This window comes from Neomonachus schauinslandi, chromosome 15, assembly GCF_002201575.2.
Source record: "Neomonachus schauinslandi chromosome 15, ASM220157v2, whole genome shotgun sequence".
Classification (NCBI taxonomy): domain Eukaryota; kingdom Metazoa; phylum Chordata; class Mammalia; order Carnivora; family Phocidae; genus Neomonachus; species Neomonachus schauinslandi.
This window is the reverse complement of record NC_058417.1, coordinates 55078551-55106517: the sequence shown is the minus strand read 5'-3', so window position 1 is coordinate 55106517 and position 27967 is coordinate 55078551. Positions and strand designations below refer to the sequence as shown.

Below are 27967 nucleotides of genomic sequence, written 5' to 3'. Positions count from 1 at the left end.
CGGGCGGCCGCGGCGCGATGGAGGCGCCGGCCGAGCTGCTGGCCGCGCTGCCGGTGCTCGCCACGGCGCTGGCGCTGCTGCTCGCCTGGCTGCTGGTGCGGCGCGGGGCGGCCGCGAGCGCGGAGCCCGTGTCCCCGGCCAAGGCCCCCGGGACTCCCGCACCGCCCGACCCCTGCGCCCCAGAGCCGGCGGCCGCGCCGGAGGGCCCGGGGGAGCTCGAGGGGCCGGGGGAGCGCGAGGCGGCACCGGCGGAGGCGGAGGAGCAGGCCGCCGAGGCCAGGCAGGTACGGACCCGGCCCTCCCGGGCGCCCCCCCCCCCCCCCCGGGCCCCCCCCCCCCCCCCCCCCGCCCCGGCCGGACCCGGGGCCGGGCCCCAGCCCCCCCCCCGCCCCCTGGGAGCGCAGAGCCCGCGAGCAAACTCGCCATCCTGCCCCCCAGAAGTGTCGGCGAGCGCCGAGCCTGTCGGAGTTGTGCAGTGTGTTCTGCTCGCCGTCCACTTCCCGGCCCCGGCTCCCTCCTCCCCTGGCTCGGGTCACACCCACCGCTCGCCCCGCACCCCTCCGGCCCACGGGTTCCCGGATCCACGTGCATGTGGCTTATTTCAAGGTCTGCAGTAATGAGAGTTGTCTGCATAACGAAAAAATAGTCATACTTTAAAAAAAAAAAAAAGCTGATTTTTCTTGTTAAGCCAATGTGAAATCCAGATTCCAGAGCCGGTGAGGTGGGAAGCACATAGGGCGGGGCGGAAAGAAGAGGCCTTGCACAAATGCAGTCATTTTTATTGTCCTTTTCAAACTGTACACGTGCTTTGGCACATCTCCCCTGGGCTTGCAGATAAGCCCTGCCTGGATGGAGTGGAGGAGAAGATAAAGCCCTCCTACAGGGCCGTTGAGCACCCCCAAACTGACCCTCCTGCTTGTGCCTCAAGCCCACTCCCTGCAGTCCATCAGCTCTGTCCTGACCACACGCCTTGCTTCAGGACATCCAGAGAGATGGGCACCCATCCCACCAGCCCCATACACTTTTTCCAGAGCTTCTCTTTACATTCTCTTTACATTGGAAACCTACTTGCCAGGCATTGCTAGGATTTCAGCACCCTTGACCTCTGCAGGCTACCACCCGGGGCCCTGAGTCAGATCAGAATGCCTTGTTCTTAGTCCGGAGCCCCTTTTCCTGCAGGGGAGAATGGCTGGAGCAGTAGAAACCGTGAGCAAGCTGCTTGGGTGCCTTGTCAGTGTATCTGCAGTGCCTTTTTGAATTCTGCTGGGCACAATGGTTTACACGGGAGAAAACCCTTGAGGGGAAAAGGCAGTGAGGCTGGGCCAGGGCGTTTCTCTTTGCTGAGTAGGTGTACGGGGGGGGGGGGGAACCCCTCTGAGCAGGCGCTTTGTTTGACAAGTGGGTGACTAATTGTGTCATGAGAGCAGATTCTCACCAGCCTGAGGAGGGCTGTTGTAATCCTCCCGGGGAGGACAGAGACTCGCTTTAATGGAGGCCCAGCTGCTCTTGCTAACCTCACCCGTGATGATGGCAGGAAGGGTTTTGGACCTGTGCTGATATGTTAGGTTGGCTCCCATATTTGGGATTCTGGCTGCACTCACAGCCTCCTGGGCACAGGAGAGACATCGGGCCATTCTCAGCCTGCCCCTAGCTCTCAGCCAGCCTTGCTCCTCTGGGTCACACAGGGCAGCAAGTTCCAGACTGAAGTTTGCAACGCCTGTCGTGGTGCTCAGTCGTGTCTTGATCCTCTGGGTCACAGCACTTCTGAGAGGGCTTCCTACGAGGCCTGTGGGCCCTCAGCAATTCGAGATCTGGTGGGGTGGGTTCGGTGTTGTCGGTCAAGAGCCTCCAGAGCACAATTTGCCTCTGTCAGGAAAACGCTCGTCCTGTGGGGGTGAGTGGGTGCTTTGGAGGACAAAGCACATCACAGGGTTCACATGCGGGGCAGCTGCTAGATGACTCTGAGAGTTGAGCCTTGTGTCTGTCCTCCCTGTGCAACATCCTGTCCCGAGATTATCCCAACTTAAGGGTTCCGTTTAAGTCAGTTTCCTCACTCAGGGCTCTTGCCCTGCCCTTGTGGGTTCAGATCCCCAACCCTTGCTGAGTTGCTGAGCCCCCCTCAACTCCAGCTGGCAAACAGTAAATCATGGCTGTGCCTCAGGCCCCAGGGGTCAGATGCTGGGGGGACACATATCGCTGTCCCCCACTACCCTGCCTTCCCAGTGGTGGGATTAGCCCTGGAAGAGCTGCTAAGAAATTGTCTGGATATGGAATGGCGCATTTCCGAGATCTGATTATCATATTGCCGAGCCCGAGACCAGAGAGCCGAGCCCAGAGAGCCGGTAGAAGGACCCTGGGGAAAGGGGGGGGGGGGAAGAGGGGGGGGGGACAGAGCAGCCACCTTGCCTAACTAATGGCGCTTCTTCTGATCCAATCATCTTTCTGCCCAGCCAGGCCTGGGAGGCCCAGGGCAGCTGCTGCTCTGATTCACAAAGCTGATTATTGAGAAGGATCCGGAGCCCAGTGAAGCAGCCTTCCACCGCAGGAAGCAGCCTTCCACTGCAGCTCTGGGTCACTGGGAAGCAGCCCCATGGGGAGCAAAGTAGTGTGATGGGCTGAGACACTGGGCAGCTACTGAAGAAATGGGGGGTGATCAGCCGGCCAGGGCAGGGAGGCCAAGCAGAGGGCAGAGCTCTATTATTAGAACCTCTTTCTTGTCATGTCTCCTAGGGGTGAGTGTAGGGGTGGGCAGCCGAGGAAGCATGACAGGCATGCCGTACCCTCACAAAGAATCAGGGCCAACAATGTCACAAATAAGAGCTGGTCCCTTTTAAGGCCAGAAACAGTGCATTTTGGTGCTGATGTGTAGGCTGCAATTCTAAGATGGCCGAGCTTCTTATCATATGCAGGTATGGATTCCAGCAAGGCTATGTCATAGGATTCCCAAACAGTGGTCAAGGTGAAGGTCAAGGGTCACTCGAATAGTACTAGAGTTACGTCTGTGCCAGAACTCGGACTTCTTGGCACTCAGGTCCTCGCTCTGCTCAGCAACGGAGTAGGGACAATGACACCAAACACAGAACAGGCAGGGAGATTCATCTAGATTAAAGACTAAAGAGACAAGACAGGCAAATGCGATGCCTGATCCTTGATTGGATTCTGGATTGCAGTGAGGGTGGGGAGCTATAAAGAACATCTTGCAGATAACTGGGAGTTGTTTCAAAGGAATGGTAATATTAGATCATTTTATTGTATCGATGCTCAGTTTCTTGCGTGTGATGCTGGCGTTGTGATTATGTAGAAACATATCCTTGTTATTAGGAAGATGCATGCCCAGGATGCCTGGGTGGCTTAGTCAGTTAAGCATCTGCCTTCAGCTCAGGTCATGATCCCAGGGTCCTGGGATCGAGTCCTGTGTTGTTGGGCTCCCTGCTCAGCGGGGAGTCTGCTTCTCTCTCTGCCCCTGCTTGTGGTCTCTCTCTCTCTCTCTCTCTTTGACAAATAAATAAATAAAATCTTTAAAAAATGAAATAAAATAAAAGGGAAGATGCATGCCTAAACATTTAGGGACAATGTGTCACATTTCTAATAGTTACACACATAAGCACACACACAAGAATGGAATGATGGTAAAATGTTAACAATTGGTGAATCTAGGTGAAGGGTATATGAGTGCTCATTGTTTTATTCTTCCGATTTTTCTGTAGGTTGGAATTTCCCAAAATACAGTGTTGGAGAGTACGCTTATCTTGATGAGCACTGAGAAATGTATAGAATTGTTGAATCATTATATTGTATACCTGAAACTTTTATAACACTGTATATTAATTATACTTAAAAAAAAAAAATACAGTGTTGGAAAAAAAAAACCCAGTGGGGGAATTTCTCAGGAAAGGGCTTGGTTTTTCAGACATTCCGGTGGTATTGGTCTGATTGGGCTGCCCAGCCTCCTCTGGCAGCCCTCATTGTGCAGCTGGACCCTGGTTCACCTTTTTTTTTTTTTTAAGATTTTATTTATTCATTTGTCAGAGAGCACAAGCAGGGGGAGCAGCAGAGGGAGAGGGAGAAGCAGACTCCCCACTGAGCAGGGAGCCCGATGCGGGACTCCATCCCAGGACCCCGAGATCATGACCTGAGCCAATGGCAGACACTTAACCAACTGAGCCACCCAGGCACCCCCCTGGTTCCTGCTGTTAGGTCCAAGCTGCATCCCCTACCCTCACCATCCTCGTCACCACAGGTGTGCCCCTGTGCCCCCCACCCCCTGCAGAGGCCACAGAATGATTTAGGAGCAGGTGAGTCCCCTCCCCCATCATCTGTTCCAACCTTCGTGATGCCAACATGGCCCCACTTTCTGTTCTCTTAACAAAAGCACAGAAGCCAGCTAGCGGAGGGCCAAATAGATATTTGGCAGTTGTTCATATCACTTTGGAATCTTGTCTCAGTCAGCTCAGGCTGCTATAACAAAATACCACAGACTGGGGCTCTTAAACAGTAGACATTTATTTCTCACAGCTCTGGAGGTTGGCAAGTCCAGGATCAAGGTGCCAGCCAATTCAGTTCCCAGTAAGAGCCTGCTTCCTGGCTCGCGGGCAGCCGCCTTCTGGCTGTGTCCACACGTGGTGGAGAGAGAGCTCTCTGGTCTCTCTTCCTCTTCTTATAAGGACAATAATCCCTTCCTGGGGGCCCCACTCTCAGGACTTCATGTTACCGTAATTACCTCCAAAGGCCCCACCTCTAAATACCATCACACGGGGGCTTAGGGCTTCAACATATGAATTTGGGGAGGATACAGACTTTCCATCCATAGCAGGTCTAGTGATTTGCTGGGAAGGAAACTGGAAATAGCCCAAATGTCCATTAATTAGGACATTGGATTAATTAGCAAGTTGGTAGAAACAAGTAAGGAAAAGTGCAGAACATAAAACAGTGTGTTCACAGTAATTACAGTGGTGAACATCCCTGAACAGAGGACGATGCCCAGAGCTGCAAACAAGAGTTCAGTGTTCAGTAGTGCAAGAGGGTGTTTTATGTGAAGTCGTTTAAGCTCATACTTTTTTTTTTTTTTTTCCATGTGAGAGAGAAGTCTGGGGCCTTTCCTAATGGCTCAACTTTGTTCTTTCTTCCAGAGATAGTCTTGTTTGCACACAGAAAATGTAGCTGCCAGTTAGAATTTTCTACTCAGTGGGAAGTCGTAAATTTTTAAAGAACATATCTTAAGGGGCGCCTGGGTGGCTCAGTCGTTAAGCGCCTGCCTTCGGCTCAGGTCATGATCCCGGCTCAGGTCATGATCCCAGCGTTCTGGGATCGAGCCCCGCATCGGGCTCCCCGCTCGGCGGGAAGCCTGCCCCTCCCCCCTCCACTCCCCCTGCCTGTGCTCCTCTCTCACTGTGTCTCTCTCTGTCAAATAAATAAAATCTTAAAAAAAAAAAAAAAAAAAACATATCTTAAGAAAAAAGCTGTCTAGGTTTGGAGGGTTAGAAAGGAAACGTGGAGCATGTGCCTTTTCAGACAGTCTCTGTTTGTAGCCCTGTTCTTTCCCAGACCATCGGCCTCAGCCACAGTGTGGGAGGGCTGAGACAGCCTGAGACCATTGGTGGATGTGCTTCCTGAGAAATGCCCAATCTCTGGTGGCTCAGGCATTTCTGGAACAACCTGAGTCCGACCACAATCGCTTGGCTGCTGTTAGGGACAGATGAACGAAGCAGGACTTTGATGGGGTTCAGAAACCTCCTCCTGTAAGGGGTGCTCTGCACGGACAGAGCGGCTTGCTGCTCAGTCCGAGCCATGAAGGAGGGCTGGGATGCTGCGCAGGGTGTCCCTGCCCTCCTGCCCGGGAGGGAGAAGGATCGGTCACATCCTCCTGGCCACCGGGGCTGAAGAAGAGCAAATGACATTAACTGGTCCGAAGGAAACCTGGTGTGAGAATTCATGGTACTTGTTCAACTAATATCTTTGCCTCTGAATAGCCATAGGACTGGGGGAAGTCATATAACCTCTGGGCCTCAGTTTCCCCAAATGGAAGGGGTTGAACTAAAACCATCTCTGATCTCTCCTAGAGCTTTCCCATTACCAGCTCCTGTTTCGTGGCCTGTGGGGGAGGGGGTTGTGCATGTGTGCACCCGTGTCTAGTATTTGCAAGTAAGAACTCCCTGCACTCATTGTTAACTCTGGCCAACCTCTGCTTGAGACAGCCCTGGGCATGTTCTCAGCAAGAACCTAATTCTGTGACCTTGGTATTACTAGTGTTTCTCCTGGCCAGATGCTGATGTGCTGATGACTCAGATTCTGAGCTCAATCCCAAGACAAGCAAATACCTCCAGCCCGGTGGTGTCCTGTGAAGATCAGTAAACCCTACTCCTGGGGGGTCACAGCATTCTTATGTTTATTCTTCATGAAGTCTCACCAGTTCCTGTGCCTGTGGTTGAGGCCTCCTTAGAGACTTTAAACACTAAACACCTGTCTTCTATTATGACCCTTAAAGTTGGTCCTGATCAAAGTTCTTCAGCCTGGTTGGCCCCCAACACAGCAATTTCATTTCCTCCCACCCTTCTCGTTCTGGTCATGTCAGTCCATGAGCTCTCCTCCCTGTGCTCAAGCGTCTCTATTTATCCCCTGCCCCCGCAAAACCTAGACACAAAAATTCCACCTAATCCTTGCTGATAAGGGGAGAATGCCCATTTCTGCCCCTGGGTGTTTTTTTTTAATGAGGCTTTTGATGCTTTCCAAATCCTCTTTGTAGGAACAATGCCCAAAACCGTTAATCTGATGGGATTGGATCTGGCATGCTTGGCCATCTGAGCAAGAGAGTGTGTGTAGGGCTTGTGAATGTGCCCTCAATTGGGATGTGAGGTCGGAGTCCAGGATGGCCCTTTTAGTCTGGCTGGTTGAACTCGGCTCTGCCGCCTGGCTCCTCCCTGCCCCCGGGCTTTGTGTGCTGGGCCTGTGTGCTGGGCCGTGAACTCTAGATCTCAATCTACTCCCCCCCTCCCCCAGCCCTGCCTCCTGAGTCAGCCTCTTACCCAGTATTCTTCCTTTGTTCTTTGTCCATGCTGGAAAAGCTCATGCCCATATCAAGTGGACGACTCACTTCTAGGCCTGTCTTCCAGAACACGCTGGCCACTGTCAGCGTGATCAATAGCTGATGGTGCCCAGCCTCTCCTTGAGTTTGACCTCCGGTGGCCGGCCGCCTCCTCAACACTTGCCCGTGGTTGTCCAGTGAGCTCCTGAGGCCACCTGAGACCCCCGTGTCTGTTAAGAGTTCTTGACTTCTGCCCTCGGCCCCTCCCTGCCCCCACTGTTCTTAGTCATCTGCTTGGAGTTCCTCCACGGCTCCCCGAAGCCACTCAGGCTGAGAGCCCACACAACATCCTCGTTTTCTTATTTTCCGGCCTGAAGTCCCTCCATCAGCAAGTCCTGTCACCTCTGTCTGCGGAGTACCTCCTGAAGTCAGGCTATCCTCTCTCCTGCGGTCCGTGGCTCACCTGGGCTGTGCCATTTGCTCCCAGCGGCTCCCCTGGCTTCCAGCCCGCCCCCCACGTTCCATCTAGCAACGGGCACCATCTTTATCACATGGAAACCACATCCCAGACTCTCCTGCTCCAAGCCCTGCGATGGCTCCCGTCACATGCAGAATTAATTGCGAACTCTCAGCATGGCCCCTGTGGCCGGCTCTGCATCCTGTCCCAGCTGTCCCCGTGCCCCCTCTGCCGTGTCCCAGACCTGCACCTCAGCTGGAGCCTGGGATTTGCTCTTCGCTCTGCCTGGCAGACCCTTCCTGGCCTAGGCTTCCACACAGTTGTTCCTCTTCACCTTTCAAGTGTATGTGTCCCCGAGCACCTTCGTGAACATACAGTCCCCAACCCCTACTCCAGCACACCCCCCTCTCTGGCTTTCTTCACGGCACCCCGTGTGGTCTGAGGTTATCCTTTATGTTCGTGTCCATTGTCTGCTGCAGCAGGATGTCGGTTCAGGAGGATGGGCCTGCCACGTTCGTGGCCACATCCCCAGCTGCTACAGCGGGCTCAGCACACAGCAGCGCCCAGTACATGCTTGTTGAATGTGTGAGCTGCAAGAACGACGAAGAGAAGGAATGCCGGTGGCCCCTGCCACAAGGCAGATGATGCCTCCTCATAGCACTGCCCCGGGCAGCGGGCAGAGGCCGTTCCTCCTCGTGCCCCAGGCCTCTGGCCCAGGGCCTTGTGTCTTGTCTGCATGCTCTAGAGCTGTGTGTCATGCCCCAGACTGCCCTGTAAGGTAGTGAGCTCCCCGAGGCTAGAAGTGTTCAAACAGAGACTGGATAACTGGCGATGCATCAGTGCAGCTAGGGTTTTGTCTTGGGTCAAAGCCACATTAGATCAGTGGTTTTCCCACATTTTTAAAAGCACTAGATACCTTTTTCCTTCTTCAATCTTAGATGGAAGTCCAGTGTGTAGAGCTAAAGCAGAACTGCTCTGTGTGTGTGGGGGGGGGTCTTGGCCCCTCTATTCCCACCTCCCTCCTTACAGCAATCCCTTCAGTACCGCCTCCCTGCCCCCCATGGAGCTCCAGGGCTCTGCCTGTTGAGCCAGGATAAAAACTGAGCTCAAAACCATTCTCGCCAGGTCCTGTGGCCTCAGAGGACCCCACGCAGATAGAGGAAGGAGGAGCACCCAGAGGTGAATGGGGAAGGGCAGACCGTGTGCCCAAGGCTTTGGTTCCAAGAGTGACCCCAAGTTCCTGCCTGCCCTCCCATGGCACACCCCCACCCCCGTGGGCGGGAGAGGAGAGCACCTCCCAGTAAGCATTAGGGACTGACCTCACGGCCTCTGAAGCAGGAGGACCTCAGAGGCCGGGGATTATTTGAATTGAGCACAGCAGCGGTCATTTTAGGGTTTTAGTAGGAAAAAAACATCATAAAGCTGGCATTTGAAGATGTTCTCAGAGCAAATGAGTTGGGGGAGAGTAAGGTCAAGGACACGGTGCCGTATCCGTATCTGGCACTGAGTGATTGGCAGGAGCATGGAGAATGGGGGTGGGGGGTGGTGATCGAGAAGTGGAAAGGAAGCGGCTGGCTTGGATCACCCTTCCCAGGCCGTGACAAAGTGTCAAAGATGCTGTGACCGCAGAGAAAAACTGACGAGTTGAGAGGGGCCAGTTTAGGATAAGAAGACGTCAGTTCCTTGTCTAAGGGGGATGTGCCTTACCCAGCTGCAAATACGGATTTAGAGGGCTGGCCCGAGCGTCCTCGGCCTGAGCTGTCACTTAGGCGCGCAGTGGCTGAGCTGTTGAGACGTGCGGGCGGAGAGGGCCACTGTGACCTCTGCTGGCCTGCCCTCCCCGCCCAGCACAGGCGCTCGGAGCAGGCGCCAGCTCTGCGCCCTCTGCTTGCCCGTAGCTGTGCCCCTCTGAACGCACAGGATGAACAGCCCGATGGCCTAATGGACTCTTTCTGGAAGAGGGGAGAGCCTTGTCAGACCCACTCTGCCTGCGGTAGGAGCCGGAAGGCAGCCCCCGCACCCTGCGCAGTCTTGGTGCCCCCTTGGAAACCTGCCGACGTGCTGCGGTGGATGGGGCCTGACCCAGGCTGCGGAGGAGGGCATGGGGAATCGTTTGGGCCCCTTGAGAGCTTCCTGTTCTCTGTGCTGGCTGCTGCAGGGGAGGGAGGGACAGGCATCCCCATGGAAGTGGGCCTGTGGTCCTCTAAAATCATCCTGGATTAACCGCGGGGCTTGTTGTAGTCACAGCCCGACTCAGCTCTGGTGGCTGGTCACAGGGTCCCAGCAGGTCCTGAGTGCAGGACCCCAGGGCAGAACCATCTCCTCGGGCAGACAGAAAGATGTCTGGTTCTCTCTCTCTGTCTGCCTCTTTCCCACCCCTTGTCTCGGTGCCCCTCTCTCTGTCTCTCTCTCTCCCTCCTCTGCTTCAGCGCGGTGCATCAGGCCTGGATCCACCAGGACAGCCATAAATGGCAATGTGCTGCCTGCAGGCTCGCGCTGGCTCCGAGAAGCCTCCCTCCTTGGCCTCTGGGAGCCCCTGGCCCCAGTGCTTGGCCTCTTCCCCCCAGCCAGCCCTCCACTGGAGGAAACGGCTGAATTGGAGAAGTGTCCCGGGACATGTGAAGTTAAAACTTGGGCTCTGTCCAGTAGTGGAATGCTAGGACTCTGGTCAGTGAGGTGAGGGGGTTGAGTCCCAGCCCCAGACTGTCTTGGTGACCAGCCAGGGTGACACCAGCTGTCCGTCTCAGAGGGCGTCGCCAATTCACAGTTTTCACGAAACTGGTTTACTTTCATTAGAGCGCGGTGTGTTGGCTTGCTAGGGCTGCCACGACCACGTACCAGACTGGGTGGCTTGAAACACAGACCTGTCTTTTCTCCGGAACAGTGAGGTCCCAGCGCGGGCAGGGCCGCTCTCTCCCGAGGCCTCTGTCCCTGGTGTGCAGGTGCTGCCTTCTCGCCACGTCCTCACAGGGTCTTTCCATGAGCACACGCACCCCTGGTGTCTCTCACGTGTGTCCTTTCTTACAGATTTCCTCTTAAAAGGACACCAGTCAAATTGGGTTGGGACCCGCCCCATCGGCCTCATTTTAACTTAATTCCTTCTTCAAAGGCCGTCTCTCCAAATGTAGTCACAGTCTGAGATACTTGCAGTTTGGACCTCAGCCTATGAATGTGGGGAGGGACACAATTCAGCCCACAATGCAGGGTACCTTGCAACACGCTCAGGACCAAGGGCATTGACCGGAAATGGAGAGTGATGGCCTCTTGCTGGCTTGCAGTCAGCACTCTGAGCACCTGTGGGGTTGTGCTGGCCCCAGGCGTGGTCCTAGCCCAGCTATGTGGGGAAGCAAGCCCAAGGGTGGGTGGGATTCAGACCTCGAGACCCCCAGGGGATTGCCTTCAGCCAGGGGCAGCCAGTCCTTCGCTGATTCATTCAACAAACACTGAGCTGGGGGCCAGAGTCCCTTCACCTCCCAGTTCAGGCCTGACATCCCCTACCTGCGCTTTGAACCCCCTTCTAGGAGTTCTTCCTGCCTCCGATCCTGCCCTCACTATGCCATTCCACTTCCTGCTCCAAAAATTCCAGTCTCCTCCCGTTTCTCCCCATTTAAAAGCTGCTGGGGGCCCCTCGTTGCCTTGTCCCCTGTAAGATCTCCCCGGTCTGAGCCCTGCCTCCTGACCCCCACCCTGCAATCCCCTGCAACCACATCAAACTCCAGCAAGTCATTGCAAAAGCTGTGATGCTCCCTGCCTGGCATCCCCTCTGGGGCCTCACTGTGCCCCTCAAGCTCAGCTGAGCTGCCCTCCTCGGGGCCCCTCTACCCTGTTGCTTAGACACACAATGTGCTCTAAGAAAACATACCTTCAAAACTGCATGTGCCATGGGCGCCTGGGTGGCTCAGTTGGTTAAGCGACTGCCTTCGGCTCAGGTCATGATCCTGGAGTCCCTGGATCGAGTCCCGCATCGGGCTCCCTGCTCGGCAGGGAGCCTGCTTCTCCCTCTGACCCTCCCGCCTCTCATGTGCTCTCTCTCTCTCTCATTCTGTCTCAAATAAATAAATAAAATCTTAAAAAAAAAAAAAACAAAAAAAAACTGCATGTGCCAAAGCAGGATGGAAGGTGGGACGTGTCATAAGAAGGAAGGTAAAGAGGTACTGCCTTTCCGACGGCTCTAGCTCCAGCATTTTGTGCGTGGTTGCACCTTACCGCCCTCCTTCGCTGTCACACACAGAGTTCACCGTCTGGAGGGATGCCCAAGGGCCACCAACTCCAAAAGGACGGCCGTCTTTGTCCCAAGGACACTGTGTACGAGACCTGCGCCCATCTTATTACTGGTATCAGCACTTCCCGTTTTCCTTTCGTGTACACATTTTTAATAAAATAAGGGCAAAATGCAATAAACAGTGTTTTTTGGGGGGGCGTTTTAAAGATCTTATTTATTTGAGAGAAAGAGAGGGATCACAAGTATGCAGAGTGGCAGGGAGAGGGAGAAGCAGGCTCCCCGCTGAGCAGGGAGCCCGATACGGGGCTCCATCCCAGGACCCTGGGATCATGACCTGAGCTGAAGGCAGACGCTTAACCGACTGAGCCACCCAGGTGCCCCAACAGTGTTTTGTTTAATAATGGACTCCTTTCCATCATGGTGATGTCATCTAAAGTAACCCAGAGAAGCCTGCAGGTGGGGGGGCTGGGGGGGGCACCTCCCCGCAGCACCATTGGAAGCTTCTGTCACTGCCCAGCCCTCAGCTGCTCTGCTGCTGGAATCGGACGTGGATAGCCCTCTCCCACGAGGACTTGACCTTGCAAAGTAGGGTGTGATCAGACAGTGACAGGGTGACAGCCACTTGGCTCGGTCAGCTTTCGCAGAAATGGGAGTTGAGTCGCTCACGGATAGGGAAAGGTCAGGCTGGAGTGGCCTCGGGGACAAGCACAGCCAGGGGCTTCCACCTCAGGGACCAGAGCTCCCTTCTCCCCCAGCAGAGTTGGGCCATGGGTCCCCTCTGCATGCTGGTCTCTTGCGAGAGGGGCACTGACTGCCTGGGGCCACGGGCTTCAAGGGGCATCTTCTGAAGGAAGGGGATTTCTGCACAGACAGAAAGCAGGACGTGGCCAACTCAGCACTACTTTCCAAACTTGATGAAGTCTCCAATAAAAAAAATCTATTTTAAATTGCATCCCCATATATAAAGCCACAGAAGCACGCCAGAAATTTTATCAAACGGGAGGCGCCCGGGTGGTTCAGTCGTTAGGCGTCTGCCTTCGGCTCGGGTCATGATCCCAGGGTCCTGGGATCGAGCCCCGCATCGGGCTCCCTGCTCAGTGGGAAGCCTGCTTCTCCCTCTCCCACTCCCCCTGCTTGTGTTCCCTCTTGCTGTGTCTCTCTCTGTCAAATAAATAAAATCTTTTTAAAAAAAAAAGAAAAAAATTTTATCAAACGGTATCTCTGTCTACCACACACATAACACTATTTATCTTTCATTTAATTCCGGGATACAGGGGTACCCCCAAAGTCTTAGTGCAGTTTTAAGTTTTAATAACTTGAGAAATGTAAATGCTACAAAGCTACAACACATATCCGTTGAATATTTACTTATTTAAATTCCTCTTATACTTAGCTTCCTGACATTTGAATGCCAAGTTTTTCATTTTAATTCTTTGTGCGTGCCAGAGTCCGGATGGGTAGGCAGGTGGAGGAGCCCTCTCCCACGGGCACCTTGGTGAGCTGGTCAGCCTCCCTTGAAGTCATGTCCAGGCGGTCAGGTGTGCATCAAATCCTCGTAAGATCAAAAGGCTTGTGTCACAAAGGCGGTCCCTCAGTCACTGAACCTCGGGCCATGAATATTTTTTGGAAGTTTGAAAATCAACTAGAGCTATATCTAGCACTGGACTGTGGTAATTACATGAATTTGAATGAGAAACAATCAATATATTTAAAATGTAAATAACCTTTCCAATGTCATTTTTTGGTATGTTTTTAGCATATTTATGCTTCTGAAATTATTAAAGCTGAAAACCACACTAAGACTCGGGTTGAATATTTAAAAAAAAAAATCAGTAGCAACCTCTAAATTGCTTTCCTAACCTGCCAATGGGACCACAACCACAGTTTAAGAAACAGCACACTTCAGAAGTCAAGTGCAAGATTCAAACGTAGACCAGTCTCCCCCCGGGAGAGTGTTGGCAGGTCAATCTTCACTGTGTCCCTCTGGGATGGTGGGGTCTGCCTCAGCTCTTGATGTTCTTACCTTGGATGGCAATTATTTGTGTAGGTGTCTTCCCAACTGGATCATGAGTTCCTTGAGGGAGGGACTGTGCTTATTTCTCTTTTATCTTGGTGTCCCTCACACATAATGGGAGAATCGACCTCTCTAGTCTCGATATTGGGCTGATTTCTGGGGTCCAGCCCTGCATGGGTTAATGGCTGTTTGTCTCTCTTTTTTTCTTTTTCTCTTTCTTAAAAAAAAAGAAAATCAGATTTCACAGTTCAGAGACCCCTGTGTAGCATTCCTTAAATATGTTAGGAGTAATTAATACATATTCATGTATATTATTAGAAAATCCAAATATACTGAAGTGTATCAGATGAACAGAGAAGGGCTGCCCCTCCCCCAAGGTAGCCCCGCCCCCAAAGGTAGTCACTGCTCACAGTGCCTTTCGTGTCCTTCCAGAAAACCTTTCCTCAGCATTTATGAGCATGGAGGTGCCTTTCCATTTTTATATTTACACCAAGAAGATTGCCCCTCTCACATTGCGCTGCCCCTTGCTTTTTCACTCTTGGTGATTTACCCTGATGCATTTCTCACGTCAGTTTGTGTGGTTGCCTCCTTTTTAAAGCACAGTGTCGCATGGTGCATGCATACCGTGCCAATTTTAACCTATTAATATCGTGGTGAACTTGTTAACCAAATATATTTAACTGTAAGAGATTTAACTCTAAGGATGAACATTTCCTTGTTTCCAGTTTGGCGTGTTTTCTGCTGCACACAGAGTCCTTGTATAAAAACCTGAACAGATGGTTTTCCAGTCCAGAGCAGATCCCCAGAAGTGGGTTTGCTGGGTCAAAGGGGTGTCTCCTTTTCCTGCCTCCCCCGAAGAGGCCTGCCCCCCTCCCCACAGCCACAAAGACGCTTTGCTGTGCAAAATCCTGGGGGGCATCACGGCTGTGCTCAGGGCAGCGTGGCTCCCATCTTGGTGGTGCTGAGCTTGCTGGACACTGCTAAGCGGAGAAGTCCGGCTCCTGCCTCCCACCCTGCCCCTCCCGGCTGCATTTTGTGTGAGTCCCAGGAAACTCAAGGCCTTTCGGGGTTTGCCACTCATCACCGGCCGTTGGGCTTGTGCAAACTTGCAGGCCAGCTTCGCTCGCCCTGTTTTGTGAGGGAGCCTGCTGCAGGCCGCTTCGTGCGCCTGCCCTGGGAGCGGAGTCCCAAAGGCCTCGGCGTGCTGCCTTCTCCACTGCGGGTGACTTTCTCCTCCTGTGTGTGCTTCCCTCTCTAAACCCGCAGATGTGTCCGTATTTGCCCTCTGGCTTCCCCTCACAGTTCCCTGAGCCGCGCCTAAAATCCCTGTAGCTGGAGGATCAGCGCATCCCAGTCCCCCCCAGCATTCCTGCAGGTTGAAGTCACTCCTTCCTCCCGAGAAGGCCATCTTGGGACACTCCTTCCAGCCATCTGTTTATTGAGTCCATTGGTGGGAGAATGCTGGGCCTGAAGGAGGTGGAGCTCCAGTTTTGGAAAGATGGACACTGAAACTGTTAGGGGTAGAAAAGAGGTGCCAGGAGGCAGAGACAGAGTCTGCGCCTGTGAGCGCCGCTCCTCTGTGATGGCCCAGCCCTATCTGGGCTCCAGATGGCCCGCCAGCCCTCCTCTTGTGCCTTTAGTTCTAGTCACTGGAGCAGGGTGGGGGCGGGGGCGGTCCCCCGTCCTGTTACCAAAATGGCATCCAAAGGCTTTGACAGGCCAGCCACCCAGAAAGCATAAAGGGACTGAGGTTCAAAGGTCAAAAGCACAGCTCCTTGGGCCACAGCCTCCCCCTTGTCATCTTGGCCACACAGCGTTTGCGCAGAGCTCACACAGCTTCCACCCGCTGGTTGACCATTGCCCCCAGGGTCGGGTGGCTTTCACCAAGGAGTCAGGCACCTGGATGACCGTATCAGAGTGAACCCTCTCGAGCTCCTGGCACCCGGTGCTGACTCTCTCCTTGTCTTGCAGGAAGAGGAGCAGGAGAAGGAGCAGGATGGCCAGGAGGGCCCACCCCAAGCAGTGCCTGAGGAAGAGGATGGTGAGTAGGACCCAGCCTCCAGACTGCAGCCCCCCAGCCCTGTCGCCTTTGCTCTTTCTCTCCCCACTTTCCTGTCTCACACTGAGTTGTCTTCCGAATACAGAAGGCCCATCTCGCCAGTAAATCGAGCACCCTGACCTTCCATTTCCTGCCCTGCCTCCTAGCTCCCCTCCGGTCACTGCTTGTGCATTTCAGTTTCTTGCCAAGCGTCTCCCGATCTATCTGATGGGGACAAAAGCCACTCACAGGGCCACTGCCCAGGCGTTCTGCACAATGAAGTCCCCAGGGGAGGAGACGCCTGATTTCCAAGCAGCTCAGGCTAACTGGCCAGACCTCCCTGCCATCAGACTCTGGCCGGCCAGGACAAGCAAGCGGGAGTGACCGGGAGCATTAAGAAAACTGGCCAATTGAAAAAAAACAACAACAACAACAAAAAACTGGCCAATTGGAACCTGACCAGGTGGAAGGCCGTGGGTTTGCCCTGGGCAGCCCCAGGGGCCAGTGTCCTGGACAGACAGAGACAGAACCACACATGGTCTGGGTTTCTGCTGGGTCTGTCGTGTTTTATTTCTTTAAAAAAACAAAAACAAACAAACAAAAGCAACATGTCAACACTTGTTAAATCTATATGGAAAGTACATGGAGGACTTATTACTCGTACTTTTGTTTATGTTTGAAATATTTCATCATTTTTTAAATGGGACTGTTGCCGTGGCTTTCAGCTGACTGCTGGCGGGGGCAGTGGAAAGAGCGGGTTGCAGGAATGCCGTGATCACGGCTGGTGTGGGCGTGTGGGCCAGCAGCAGGGCAGCGCTGGGGGGCCCACAGCTCCCCACTGAGGCCCCATGGGGCTGGGGCTTCTCAGTACTGCCTCAGAGGAGGAGGGAAGGGCGGGCAGCTGCGGAGGCGGGAGGGGGGTCACCTGCTCTCCCTGGAGCCCTTGGTTCTCCTCCATCATCTGCAGGTTAGAGATGCACAGGAACTGTGGCCCTGGGGTCTATCCCTGCCTCGTGGCCCCAGGTGGCTGCAGGGATGCCCAAAGTCAGGATCCTGTTAGTGACTCGGGGACACAGAAAGGGGCTGGAGCCGAGGCTGCCAGAGGCCCCTGGCCAGGACGAGGAGAGGCTCACACCAGCCTCACACCCTGCCTGGTCAGGGGCCCTCCCTCCTTGTCTGACTGCTGCCCCCTGGACATCCCCCACCCCCCAGCCGCCTCCTGCCAGCTCTGACAAGGCGAGGGAGGGGAGGTTTGTGGCCGCAGCTGTCCGAGGAAAAGAGGAGCAGGCCCCCAGTCCCTCTGCAGTGAGCAGCTCAGCTCTCAGGCTAATTGATTAGTGTCGCTCAGACACCCTCCCTGAGCGACCTGGTGACTCACAGAAGGCTGCAGGAGGAAGTCCTGCTCCCAGGAGGCCCTCACATCGAAACCTCCCGGTCTAGCGAAATTGGATGCGACTGTGTATCCCTTGGTACACCACATTCGATGTGATTCAGTGAAAGCCTTTTCTAGTCGTTTGTTCTGCCTGGCCCCGAAAACATCAGACTAATCAGACCTGCCCCATAAATGGAAACCTTGAGTCGTACCCAGCTGGCAGAATTTTTTATGTTTTATTTTTCTAAAACATAGCAACACAGTGACCTTGACGTTGAGGTTAATTGGTTTTCTTTGGTGGGCCAGCATGGAGCGTCGGTTCTGAGCTCATGCTGAGACCGCAATCTCTGTGTGATTCCGCCCCTCTGGCAGGCTTTTTGGGGCTTTCTGGATCACCAAGGACCCAGGCCCCTCAGACAGCAGCTCTGAATCACTCAGCAAAGTACCCAGATTGCCCGATGCAGGCAGCCCACACCCGGTGCTGTTGGAAGCCCCGGAGTTCTGTGGGCCCACAAGGAATGGAACTCTCCCGCCTTTGCTTGTTGGCCTGAGCAGAGCTCAGCCTGGAGGAAGAGCCGGCCAATGGGGGCTGGAGTCCCCAGTGAGGAGCGGTGGGACTTCACTCCCCTGCCTCTGCACCAAGCCCCATCTCCCCCGGGGAGCACCCCACCCCCCCCCCCCCCCCTTGGTGCCCTGCCCCCCCCCCCCTGCCACCCAGGGCCACTGGCCTCCTTGCTTTGCTGGATCTGTCTCCCCAGACACCGCAGGGCTCAACTCACCACACCCTCTCAACTACCATCTGCAAAACCCTTCCTGATGCCACCCCCACCCCACCCCGGTGAAGCTTCCAAGCAGCTCCCTCCCTGCCTCCCACACCCCCATCCTTTCTGCAGAGCACGCGTGACCAACTTCAGACTGCATTTGACTTATCTTTGCTTGCTGTATGTTTTATTCACTGCTAAGTCCCCAGCCCCTAGCATAGTGCTCACTAAATATTTGCAGAAAGAATGAAGAGCAAAGGAATCCTTGTACAGATGTAGTAACTTCTTCCTAAGGCAAGGCTTCAGCCCCTGGGCAGTTGGCTGGGGTGAGGGGGCCACAGGAGGACTGTGGAGCCCACCAGCCTTCTCCTCCCGGGCGAGGTTTTGGAGAGAACATGGCCCCCATCTCATAACATTTGGGTTCTGAATTTGCATCCAGAACCTTCTTCCTTCAGCCCAGAGAGAAGCTGAATCCGAGGGGCCAAGGCGTTCTCCTCCCCCCTGGGCCCACACCAGCCTGTCTGATCAGGCAGGACAGCCCCCAGCCGGAGGTGAGGGTGGCCTGGGGCAGGATGTGGAGGTGTTTGAGATTCCTGACGTTGGAGTGACAAAGAGGTAAACCCTCTAGAACAGAACTGAAAAGGACTACATCTGTGTGGGAGGGTGATTTGCTGGCCTCCGCATTTCCCTTACTCAATTCTTTAAGCCTTCCTGGGAATTAGACAAGACAAGCCATTCAGTCTCTGTTCCGGGGGTGGCCGGAGGCCGTCTGCCCTACACCTGCTGGGCTGAAGGACCACTTCAGGGCATCAGTTCCCGAGGGGACTCTCTCCTCCTGGATGCTCAGCCCAGGGCGATGCTCTGGAGGGCTTTCCTCTTCTGCCCTGCCGCCCGCATCTGTGTGCCTAGCCCCTGTCCTTGCTCCCTGTGTCACGTTCCTGCTTTCCTCTGCCCAGACCTCTGGTGTGCCCTCCTCAGGCCTCGAGAGCGGTTTTTTTTTTTTTTTTTAAGATTTTATTTATTTATTTGAGAGAGAGCACATGAGAGGGGGAGGGTCAGAGGGAGAAGCAGACTCCCCGCCAAGCAGGGAGCCCGATGCGGGACTCGATCCAGGGACTCCAGGATCATGACCTGAGCCGAAGGCAGTCGCCCAACCAACTGAGCCACCCAGGCACCCCGAGAGCGTTTGTTTTAAGGCAGCTAGGAGTCTGCTCTTAGGGGTTGGCAAATCCTGGTACAACTATTCAGTAATATGTGCCAGTTGTGATGCCCAAATTCAAAACAGTGTGAAAAATGCCACATCACTCCCATGTCCTACCGTGGGCTGGATGCATTGTTTCAGATTTCTTTTTTTTTTAAAGATTTTATTTATTTATTCATGATAGAGAGAGAGAAACAGAGGGAGAAGCAGGCTCCCAAGGAGCAGGGAGCCTGATGCGGGACTCGATCCCAGGACCCTGGGATCATGACCTGAGCCGAAGGCAGACGCTTAACCATCTGAGCTACCCAGGCGCCCCTGTTTCAGATTTCTAATCACTGGTGGGCATCCCCAGGCCCCGGAGCTGGAGGACCACAGCAGGAGGCTCAGGAGTCCCTGTGAGTCAGGGAGCCCAGCACCCTGGCACAGCCTGCTCTGTCTGATGTGATTCGCCCCCCAGTAATGGGGGGGCTTCAAAGACGAGGGTAGGCCATCCTCACAGACAGCGGCTTGGCGGGAGCCTTTGCTAGAGCGGGGCAGCCAGACTGCCGTGTGGACGGCTCAACCCAGTCTTGGAGGGAAACCATCGTTTGGTGGCTGGAGTTGTGCTGTTTGAGGAGGGGGACTGGTTTCTCCCCAGCTGTTTTGTTTTTGTCTCTGTATCCCCACTTGGAGCTCCTAAGTTGCCGTGGGACTTCACGGACAGAGTGTGGGAGGAAGGCCTGTCCGGCAAGAAGAAACGTCACAAGCACCCTCTCTGAGGCCCAGCAGCACCTGTGTGGGGAACTGGGGGGACCCCCTCTGGCCCAGATGGCCCTTTTGAAACTAACAAAAGGGGAAGGGGACCCTGAGTCTGGGGGAGGCCTCCAGCACTCAGACCCTCGCGCCGGCTCTGACCCCGTCTCCTCTCTGCAGGGGGAGAGGTTTTCTCCTTTAAATACAGCCCCGGGAAGCTGCGGGGAAACCAGTACAAGAAGATGATGACCAAAGAGGAGCTGGAGGAGGAGCAGAGGTAGGCCGTGCACCTTCCTCTTGGGACCGCAGGGCGCCAGCCGCCGAGCCCTGACCGTCCTGCCCCTGCGCACTCGGGCGAGCCGCTGCCCCCACCCGCTGCCACTCCCCCATCTCCGGTTTAGGGGATCTTTCCTGTCCTGGCTCTCCTCAGCCAGGCTCGCTTTCCCCTGGAGACAGTCCCCTCGGGGGAGCTGGGGAGGAGGGCAAGGCGGCTGAACCCCTCCCCTGCCCGCCTCGCCCCCACTGGAAAGGGAAAAGCGAGAGGCCGGCAAGAGCCTGGAGCAGATCCCTCACACGGCGAGTCCATGACAAAACCAATCTGTCACTGCAGGACAGGGCGCGATCCTCCCTGCTCGTCCGTTTGGCAGCTCCCCTCCCTCCCGCCCCTCCTCGCCCAGCGTCTGCGGCCGGTTTGTATCTGTTCTCCCACACAACTGCAGCTGCCTAGCTTCTCAGCTTCACGGCCCGCGCCCCCGCCAGACACCCACTGCACACCCGTGGGCCTCCCTCCATCCCGCCACGGTGCTAAGGAACACTCTGGAAGCAGCAGGACAGCTGGGGAGAGAACCAGTGGTCAGACCCCCTGCCCAGCTGTCTCCTTCCTGCACGCCCCCCTGGGCCGGCCTGGAGCCTGGCGTGCTGTGCGTTGTGCTTCGGTTCAAGCAGGCGTCTCAACGGGAGCCCAGGCTGGGGTCCTAGGGTCACAGAGGACAGGAGGGCTTAGTCGAATCCATAACTCACACACCCTTTCATTGCCGCTGGCCACGCCACTCAGGGTCCCTCGAAAGTCAGAAGCTGCTTTGCCTGCGAGAATCCCCACTTCCCCTCCCCCAACTGTCACCTGCCTCTTCCAAACCTGGCCTGGAAGGCTCTTCCCCTGGGGCGGAGGGGTGGCAGCGTAGGCACAGCCTGAGGAAGACCCGGAGCAGGGGAAGGTGGCCTCCACGGGAGTCCCCCCCACCCCCGGTGCTGGTGACACTGCCTCTGAGTGTGACCCAGTTTGCTGCCTTTATATTTCAGGATTGAGCTGACCTCTGACCTCACTTCCCTGTAGCAAGTTCCTTAGGTCCTGAGCCACACATATTCTTGCAAATCCTTTTGGTAAGGAGACTGACTTCTTAGACCAGTGGTGCTTCCCTCCTCCTGTCTGGTAATGTGTCCCCAACATGAGTGTCGCGGTCTAAACCTCCCCTCCTCCGCCGCCTTCATAACCAGTTGGTACATTCTGTGCACCAAGCGGTCTCACTCTTCGCTAGCACGGGGGTCGCTGTGTGACCCGGCCCCCCTCCCAGGGCTGCAGGGTTCTGGGAGCCCAGTGGACATAAGTTCCAGGTGGGCCTCATGGACCAGCTGGTGGGGAGCTAGCGCCCCCTTGTGAGGCTGGGGCCGAACTGTCGTCCCCCTCGGGAACCACTGGGTGTCGCCCTGCCACTTCGTCCTGCCCTAAGAAGCAAGCCTTGTGTGGAAAAAAAAAAAACAAACCCTTGTGGTGGGACAGGCAGGTTTTCCGGGTCAGAGGAAGGAGTGGCCGACTGCAGCCCTGGTCAGTAAGCTCGGTGTGACTGAAGCATGGCCACTCTTTTGTTTTCCCGTGGTCTGTGGTGGCTTCCACGCCGCTGTGGCTGGGGCAAGTAGTTGCAGCAGAGAACACGTGGCCCACAGGGCCCAGAAGAGTCAGTATCAGGCCCTTTACAAAAAACATTTGCAGCCCCTGGATTAAGAATAGGGAGGGCGGGATGCACTTGGGGTCCCGCAGAGGTCCCTGTGGACACGAGCTGTGGCCAGGACAGGCCTGATTCCGGGGGCTCGGGCAGGTGCTCCCTGTGGATGTGAGGAGCCATTGGAACAGAAAGGACAGTTAGGGGACAGATGCCAGGCCTCAGGCTGCGGGGTCAGATGGCCACCGTCCCTGGGCTCCGAGCCAGGACCTCGGGAAGAGGGAGGGAAAGTCTCTTCTCCGTTATGATTAGACAGCAGACTCTGCATCGCCCAGGGTGGGTCTCTCCCCGACAGGGTCTTGGGGGGCCTCTCGCACCGATTCACACTTGGCTCTCCTGTGGGGTGGAGACCGTGCCCTAGGGCTGCTCTTGGGGTGAAGGAGGAGCTCTCCTCTCCTCATCTGCAGGCTGTGCCCCAAGTTGAGAAGGAGGGGCCGGTGGACTTTGCGGCCCTTAAACACGGTCCTCACTCAGTGTGATGCCGTCCTCACGGGGTGGAGCTGGAGTTCATGTTCATTTTCATTCCTGCCCTTCCCCAGCATGCTCCCCGCAGCTGTTGCACGCATCCACCTGTGCCGTCTGCTTGCTGTCTCCTGCCCCTGCATGCGGCCAGCCCACAGGGCACGGCGTGGGGCCCCTTGACCTGCACCCCTCTTGCAGCTGCTTCTGTCCCTCTTGTGGTGATGCTTGGGGTTGCAGAGGCTGGCGAGTTTGGCTCCGTCTCCTCATCTAAGCACGGTAGTTCCCGTGTGGCCCGGGAGAGCTGGCGGGCACAAGCTCGTTCTGGTCCCCGCTGAGTCTAGGAGACGGTCCTAAGAGTGCCAGGATGAAGAAGAACATGTATATGGTTGTTAAACCACTGAAACCACAGGCCAGCGAAGTGTGCCCTCTTCTTTGCCTGTCAGATTCTTCCCCACCAAACTCTGCCTGTTTCTAATCCCTTTCCTGGCCTTCTGGGTCCCAGTTGAGTTGCAAGCTAGTAAAGAAATAAATGCTGCAAGTCCCTGACTAAATTTATCAACTCAGTCAATAAAGCAGTAGTAGGCAGAGCCCGAATCCTTAGTGGGCACATGATCCAGCATCCCCTAAAGCCTCACCTTATACATTCTCAGGGCAGAGCACTTAGGAAGCAGGACTAAAATCAAGACCCCAGATCGTTCCTCTGCGTGTTTAAATGAACATTCCCATCCTTGGAATCGCTCACAGGTCAGCTTCCTTCTGCCCGAGGGGCTGAAAATGGCCGGGTTTGCGAATCCAGAGCAGGTTGCTGCCTAAGGAAGGCCCTGTTCTGTCACGGCCTGCCCCCTCCTCCGAGGCTTCTCCTGGGGCTCAGGGCTCACGGCATCCTTGGCCAGCCAGTCTCTCTGGGAGGTGCCACGTCTAGCTTCAGAGCGTGGCTGGGACAGTGGGCTTGCAGGCTGCTGACGCTCCTCCGGCTCCCGGAGCTAGTGAAGCTGGAGAGCTTGGCGAGCTTGGCAGGAAAAAGAAAAAGCAGCCCTGCCCACTCCTGTCCTGTGCGCCATCTGTTCTTCCCACCTTCTGGTCCAGAGGAAAGTCTAGACCAGGCTGGCTCTGATAGACGGGAACCTGGGACCCCAGCACCCACTCCATTCTGAAGGTCCTCAGAATGTCCTGACCTTTCTGGAAGGGGACACGACTCTGGTGGAGGGTGTTTTGTACGTCATCACAGGCAAGGGGGAGAGGAGGCCGGGGAACCCAGGCTGTGGGATATTCTGGTGTCTGCAACCTGGTGAGTCCACAAAGGATTTGCCAGTGTCAATGTTTGGAAACACGCGTGTCTCTGATCTCCAGAAGAGGGCGCCGGAGGGACAAAATCGGGTCCCCTGCAATCCCTCGTCCTTCGGGGTGTCATTGAGAAAAGGTGGACACGCATCCTAGGGTGCCAGTGGCCCCAGCGGGGACAAACCCCACCAGCGGGAATAGGGAATAGAAGCATGTGATAGGATGGCCCCAGTAAAGCACGTAGTCAAAGATCGGAAGCACCCAGTATCTGACCTGCCCAGAGGTAGGGTCTGCCCGACCTAACTATATGCCTCATGGACTCCGGACTCAGAATGGGGTGCGGCAGGCTGCTGAGGTCCCGTGCCGGGTCAGGCCAGCTCTGGGGAACAGAGTGTCCTACTGCAGGTGACGAGAAGCAAACTGCCCCGTGTCGGAGAAACCAGTGTCCGGCCTGGCGTCTGCAATCCCAAACATCCTCCTCCACATCCCCGTTTCCCATTTCCTCCCCCACGATACTTGTTAGATGGAAGAAGTAAAATAAATGATCTTTTCTCCCTATTTCTCTTTACAGAACCGAAGAATAATGAAGTTATCCTTAGCCTCCTGCTAAAGGCTTTTCCTTTTGGCATCTAAAAAGCTTGAGAGATAAAATGGAAATCCCCAGAGAGGAGCCATGCAGGCTCCCAGGTGCCTCTGGCCTGCATAAATCCGCTGGGACCCAGACCCTCCATCAGGACCTGTCCCTCAGCGGGGAAGGTGCCGGGAGTGCCTTGGCCCCCGGGGTAGAGGTGTTCATCCCTGTCGGTGTGGATTGCTTGGTTAAGCAAGGGTTTCGTAGACTTTGGTTTTTCTTATCGCTGAACCCTACTCTCCACTCACCGTTCACACCTGTGATATCAGCGGTGACAGCCCCCTTATCATTTTAAACCAGTGTAGCTTCACTCCAGTGCCCCCACCCCACCCCCAGCCCACACTGGCCTTTTCCTTCCCTGGAGCCAAACCGAGAAAGACTCTGAGGCAGAGCTCCTGTGCTCATCAGCTGCTCAGGGAGGGTGGACTGTCCTCCTTTCCCTGGGGGCCCACTTCCCTCTTTCTATCCGGTGGCTCGGTTGTTGGGGGTGAGGGACGCGTATTGATGGCCCCACAGCAGGGAACCAGCGACAACTCTAGATCTGTGTCGCCCTTAGTTTTCATTTAGAGGAGGCTGGAATCCGGGCCTCTAGTGGCTCAGAGGCCTTTTCGCTCTCACCAGCTCAGCCGAATCTCCACCTTCACTTTGGCAGAAGCAATAAGAATAGTCTGCTTGAAATAGATTTCTTGACTATGCCGTTTCCTAGAAGGTGTCATAGATAAGTTAGAATTTCACCAGATAATGAGATCAGTCCCAGATCTGTTTCTTGGAATTTTATATTGGACAATATTTATATTATACCAAACTAATCTGCAGTTTTTAGATGTGTTGGTTAAAACATTTTTTTAAAGCAGTAAGTTTATAGAAAAATATTTTCCATTTAATGGAAGGCCGGGATGCCAACCCCTGGGGCATGTTACATTCCCAGTGACCTTCTCCTCTGGGCCTACAAGCTTAGGTTCAGGGCTGTAGTGCAGATAAGGCGATGGTGGGCGAGCCCACATCGAGCCACGTGACGAGTAGATTTACCCTGTTGGCACTCCTGTCCCCACTCGGCAACAACAACAGCCTTATCCAGGCTGGGATCTTACTGCTACAGTAAGTAGGTGCCGCCCTCCCGGGTTAGTTACCGAACTAGTTAGCTGTCTGGAATCTCTGCACGTGGCTTGTAGGCGCCAAGCCTCACGTACTCCTGATGGCTTGGATCTGTGTATTCAGCCTTTGTTCAGCCCAATAAACTTTGAGTAGATGATCTCGGTTACTGTGTGTTTTTTCAGTTTTGCTTTGTTTTTAAGAAATAATCTCCTTTGAAACCCATTAAAATTTGAGCTCTCTCTCATTTTGATGCCTATTACTCTCTAGCAGAGTGCAAGTCATAGGTCCACCCTGTTAATGCCCAGGCGCCACAGCCATCAAAAATATCTGAGAATATGTGTTCACTCTGGGCGGGAGGGACTGTGATTCCGTCCAAGGAGCTCAACACACACTTTCTCCTCCAGAGAGGAAAACGGACTGTAGAAATCACATTCCCAGGGTGACAAAGTGAGGCTGGGATTTGGGACTTCAGTATTTGAGTCTCTAGATGCTGCTCTAGCCAGAAAACCAACTTCTGGATGGGAGATACGGGGTTCCTGCAGGAGGAATCTGTTGGGACGCACGTGTAAGACCAGACGCTCGGAGCCCGCCCCGCCTCAGGCAGGTTCTGGGTGCTGGGTGGCCAGAGGTCGTGCCAGAGCCCAGCCACGCGGGACCTGCCGTTTTTTGGCATTTCTGGCTGCAGGGAGGGGCTGAGAGGGCCGGGGTGCAGGGTGTGGTGGCCCGGAGACACCACAGAAGCCAGAAGCCAGCCGTGCTGACAGCCCCGCGCATGGAGCGGAACGAGCAAGCCCCAGACCGTCCCTGCTTTCTGCTGCAGTCTTGCCCCGACCTTGCAAACTGTTTGCGCTCCTGGGAGTTGTGCTGTGCTGGTCAGATGGTGTGGCTGAGCCTCACAAAGACAACAGCACGTCGGTCCCAGCTGCCCAGCCCATTCTGTGGTAGGAGGGATGGGGCCCCACTGGCCACGAGGTAGCTGTGCTAATCAGGACAAGGCGCTCCTTCCTCTGAGCAGTGAGACCCCATGCCAACCCTGCCCCCCAGGTCAAGCCCCCATGTACACCTCCGCGTGTGCCCCCTACGTCTCGGCTGGTCATGGTTTTTGTCCTCATCCCTCTAAACTGAGGCTGTCGCTAACCTGTTTCTTCACGGGCTCGCACTCCAGCCACTTAACAGAATGGGCCTCTCCCCATTACCTCCCAGGACGTGCCAGGTCAACGCTAAAAGGGGGCCCAAGGGGAACCCACAGGGTCACTTGGGTCCTCCCCAGACCCGCAGGGAACACCCAAGACGTAGAGCCGGCTTTTAGAACCTTCCAGCCGAGGTCGTTCGGCCACGCGAGCTCATGGGTTTTGAGTGGGTTTCGCTTCGGTTTGATTTTCTTCTTGTCCCGGAAAGCAGACACGGCAGCAGCCAAGAGCGCAGGGCCCCAGCCCCGGGCGCACGTGGCGACCCCCCACTCCGGGCTCGGAGCACCCTTTTCCTCTCTGTCCTCTCTTCCCCACAGAGTGCAGAAGGAGCAGCTGGCTGCCATCTTCAAGCTCATGAAGGACAACAAGGAGACGTTTGGGGAGATGTCCGCGGGCGACGTGCAGGAGCAGCTCCGGCTCTACGACATGTAGGCGGCCCTGGCCCTCACGTGCAGACGTCAGCGGGCCCCTTCCCTCCCCCACGCGTAGCCATAGAGGTGGATGACACACGGATCGCGCAGTTGCCACAGTTAGGCCTCCTTTTACGGGAATCGGGATCCTTGTCATCAGAGTTAGACTGGTTTGCTAAGAGCATGCTCCCCTCCTGCTTCCTCCCATGCACTTACAGAGGCTTCCAGAAAGCCTTCTGAGGCAGAATGAGGGTGCAGCGTTGTTAGACTGGACACCCAGGCAGCAGGACCCGTTACCCCTCTTCCCCACAGCACCCCGAATCCATTCCACACCAGGTGCCCGGAGTGGTGGGGGGCTGTGCCCGGGGCTTCGAGCTGCTGCCTGCCCTGACTCGAGCGTCCTTTTAGCAAAAACCCTAACTCAACACCCACCTTCCGTGCTGGAACGGATCAGTGTAATCAGAGCTGAGACCGGCGAAGAGCTCCTCCCATTTAAGCATGAGACTTAACTTTCCGTGTAAGGAAGGGAGGCTCATTTGAGTGCTTATCACGCAGCCGGGACCATGCTCGCTGCTAGGGAGAGACATCCAGGATGTGACATGGTGCCCACCATTAGGGGGATGAAGGTCCTCCAGATGCTAGGGAGAGACATCAAGGATGCGACATGGTGCCTACCTGTAGGGGGACGAAGGTCCTCCAGAGAAGACGGGCATGTGTGCAGGGAAAGAGCATCTCCCCAGACAGCATGCAGGAAAACACCAAAATGACCTGACGGGACAGGACACCTCGGGCTCAGTAGGTTTCCGGGAGTTCAGCCAGCGAATACAGCAGCTCCTTCATGCTGCACGGGCCCTGTTTCTGCTCACCCCATTGGCAGGAAAACTCACAGCAAACGGAGTTAGGGAGGGTCTGCTGAGGAGAGAACCTATGAAGTTCTTATAAATATTTTGTATTTGCCGAAATAAAGCTAAATCAACACAGTGAACTCAAAGAAGCAGTGGCCTTTTGCGCACCTGACATTAGTGATGGTGGGGGTGAGTTACTCTCCTTCCTTCCTCTCTCGCTCGCTACTAGAATTCTCCT

At 55.2% G+C, this 27967-nt stretch overlaps 1 protein-coding gene across 1 annotated transcript; it reads left to right on the top strand.

Moving 5' to 3' along the window:
* The first annotated feature begins 6 nt into the window (after window positions 1-6).
* MXRA7 (matrix remodeling associated 7) lies at window positions 7-27838 on the top strand. Its single transcript, XM_044921363.1, has 4 exons — window positions 7-284; window positions 15686-15755; window positions 19999-20095; window positions 26792-27838. Exons 1-4 carry the CDS (start codon window positions 18-20, stop codon window positions 26904-26906), a joined length of 549 nt encoding a protein of 182 aa, XP_044777298.1. The 5' UTR covers window positions 7-17; the 3' UTR covers window positions 26907-27838.
* Window positions 27839-27967: the final 129 nt, after the last annotated feature.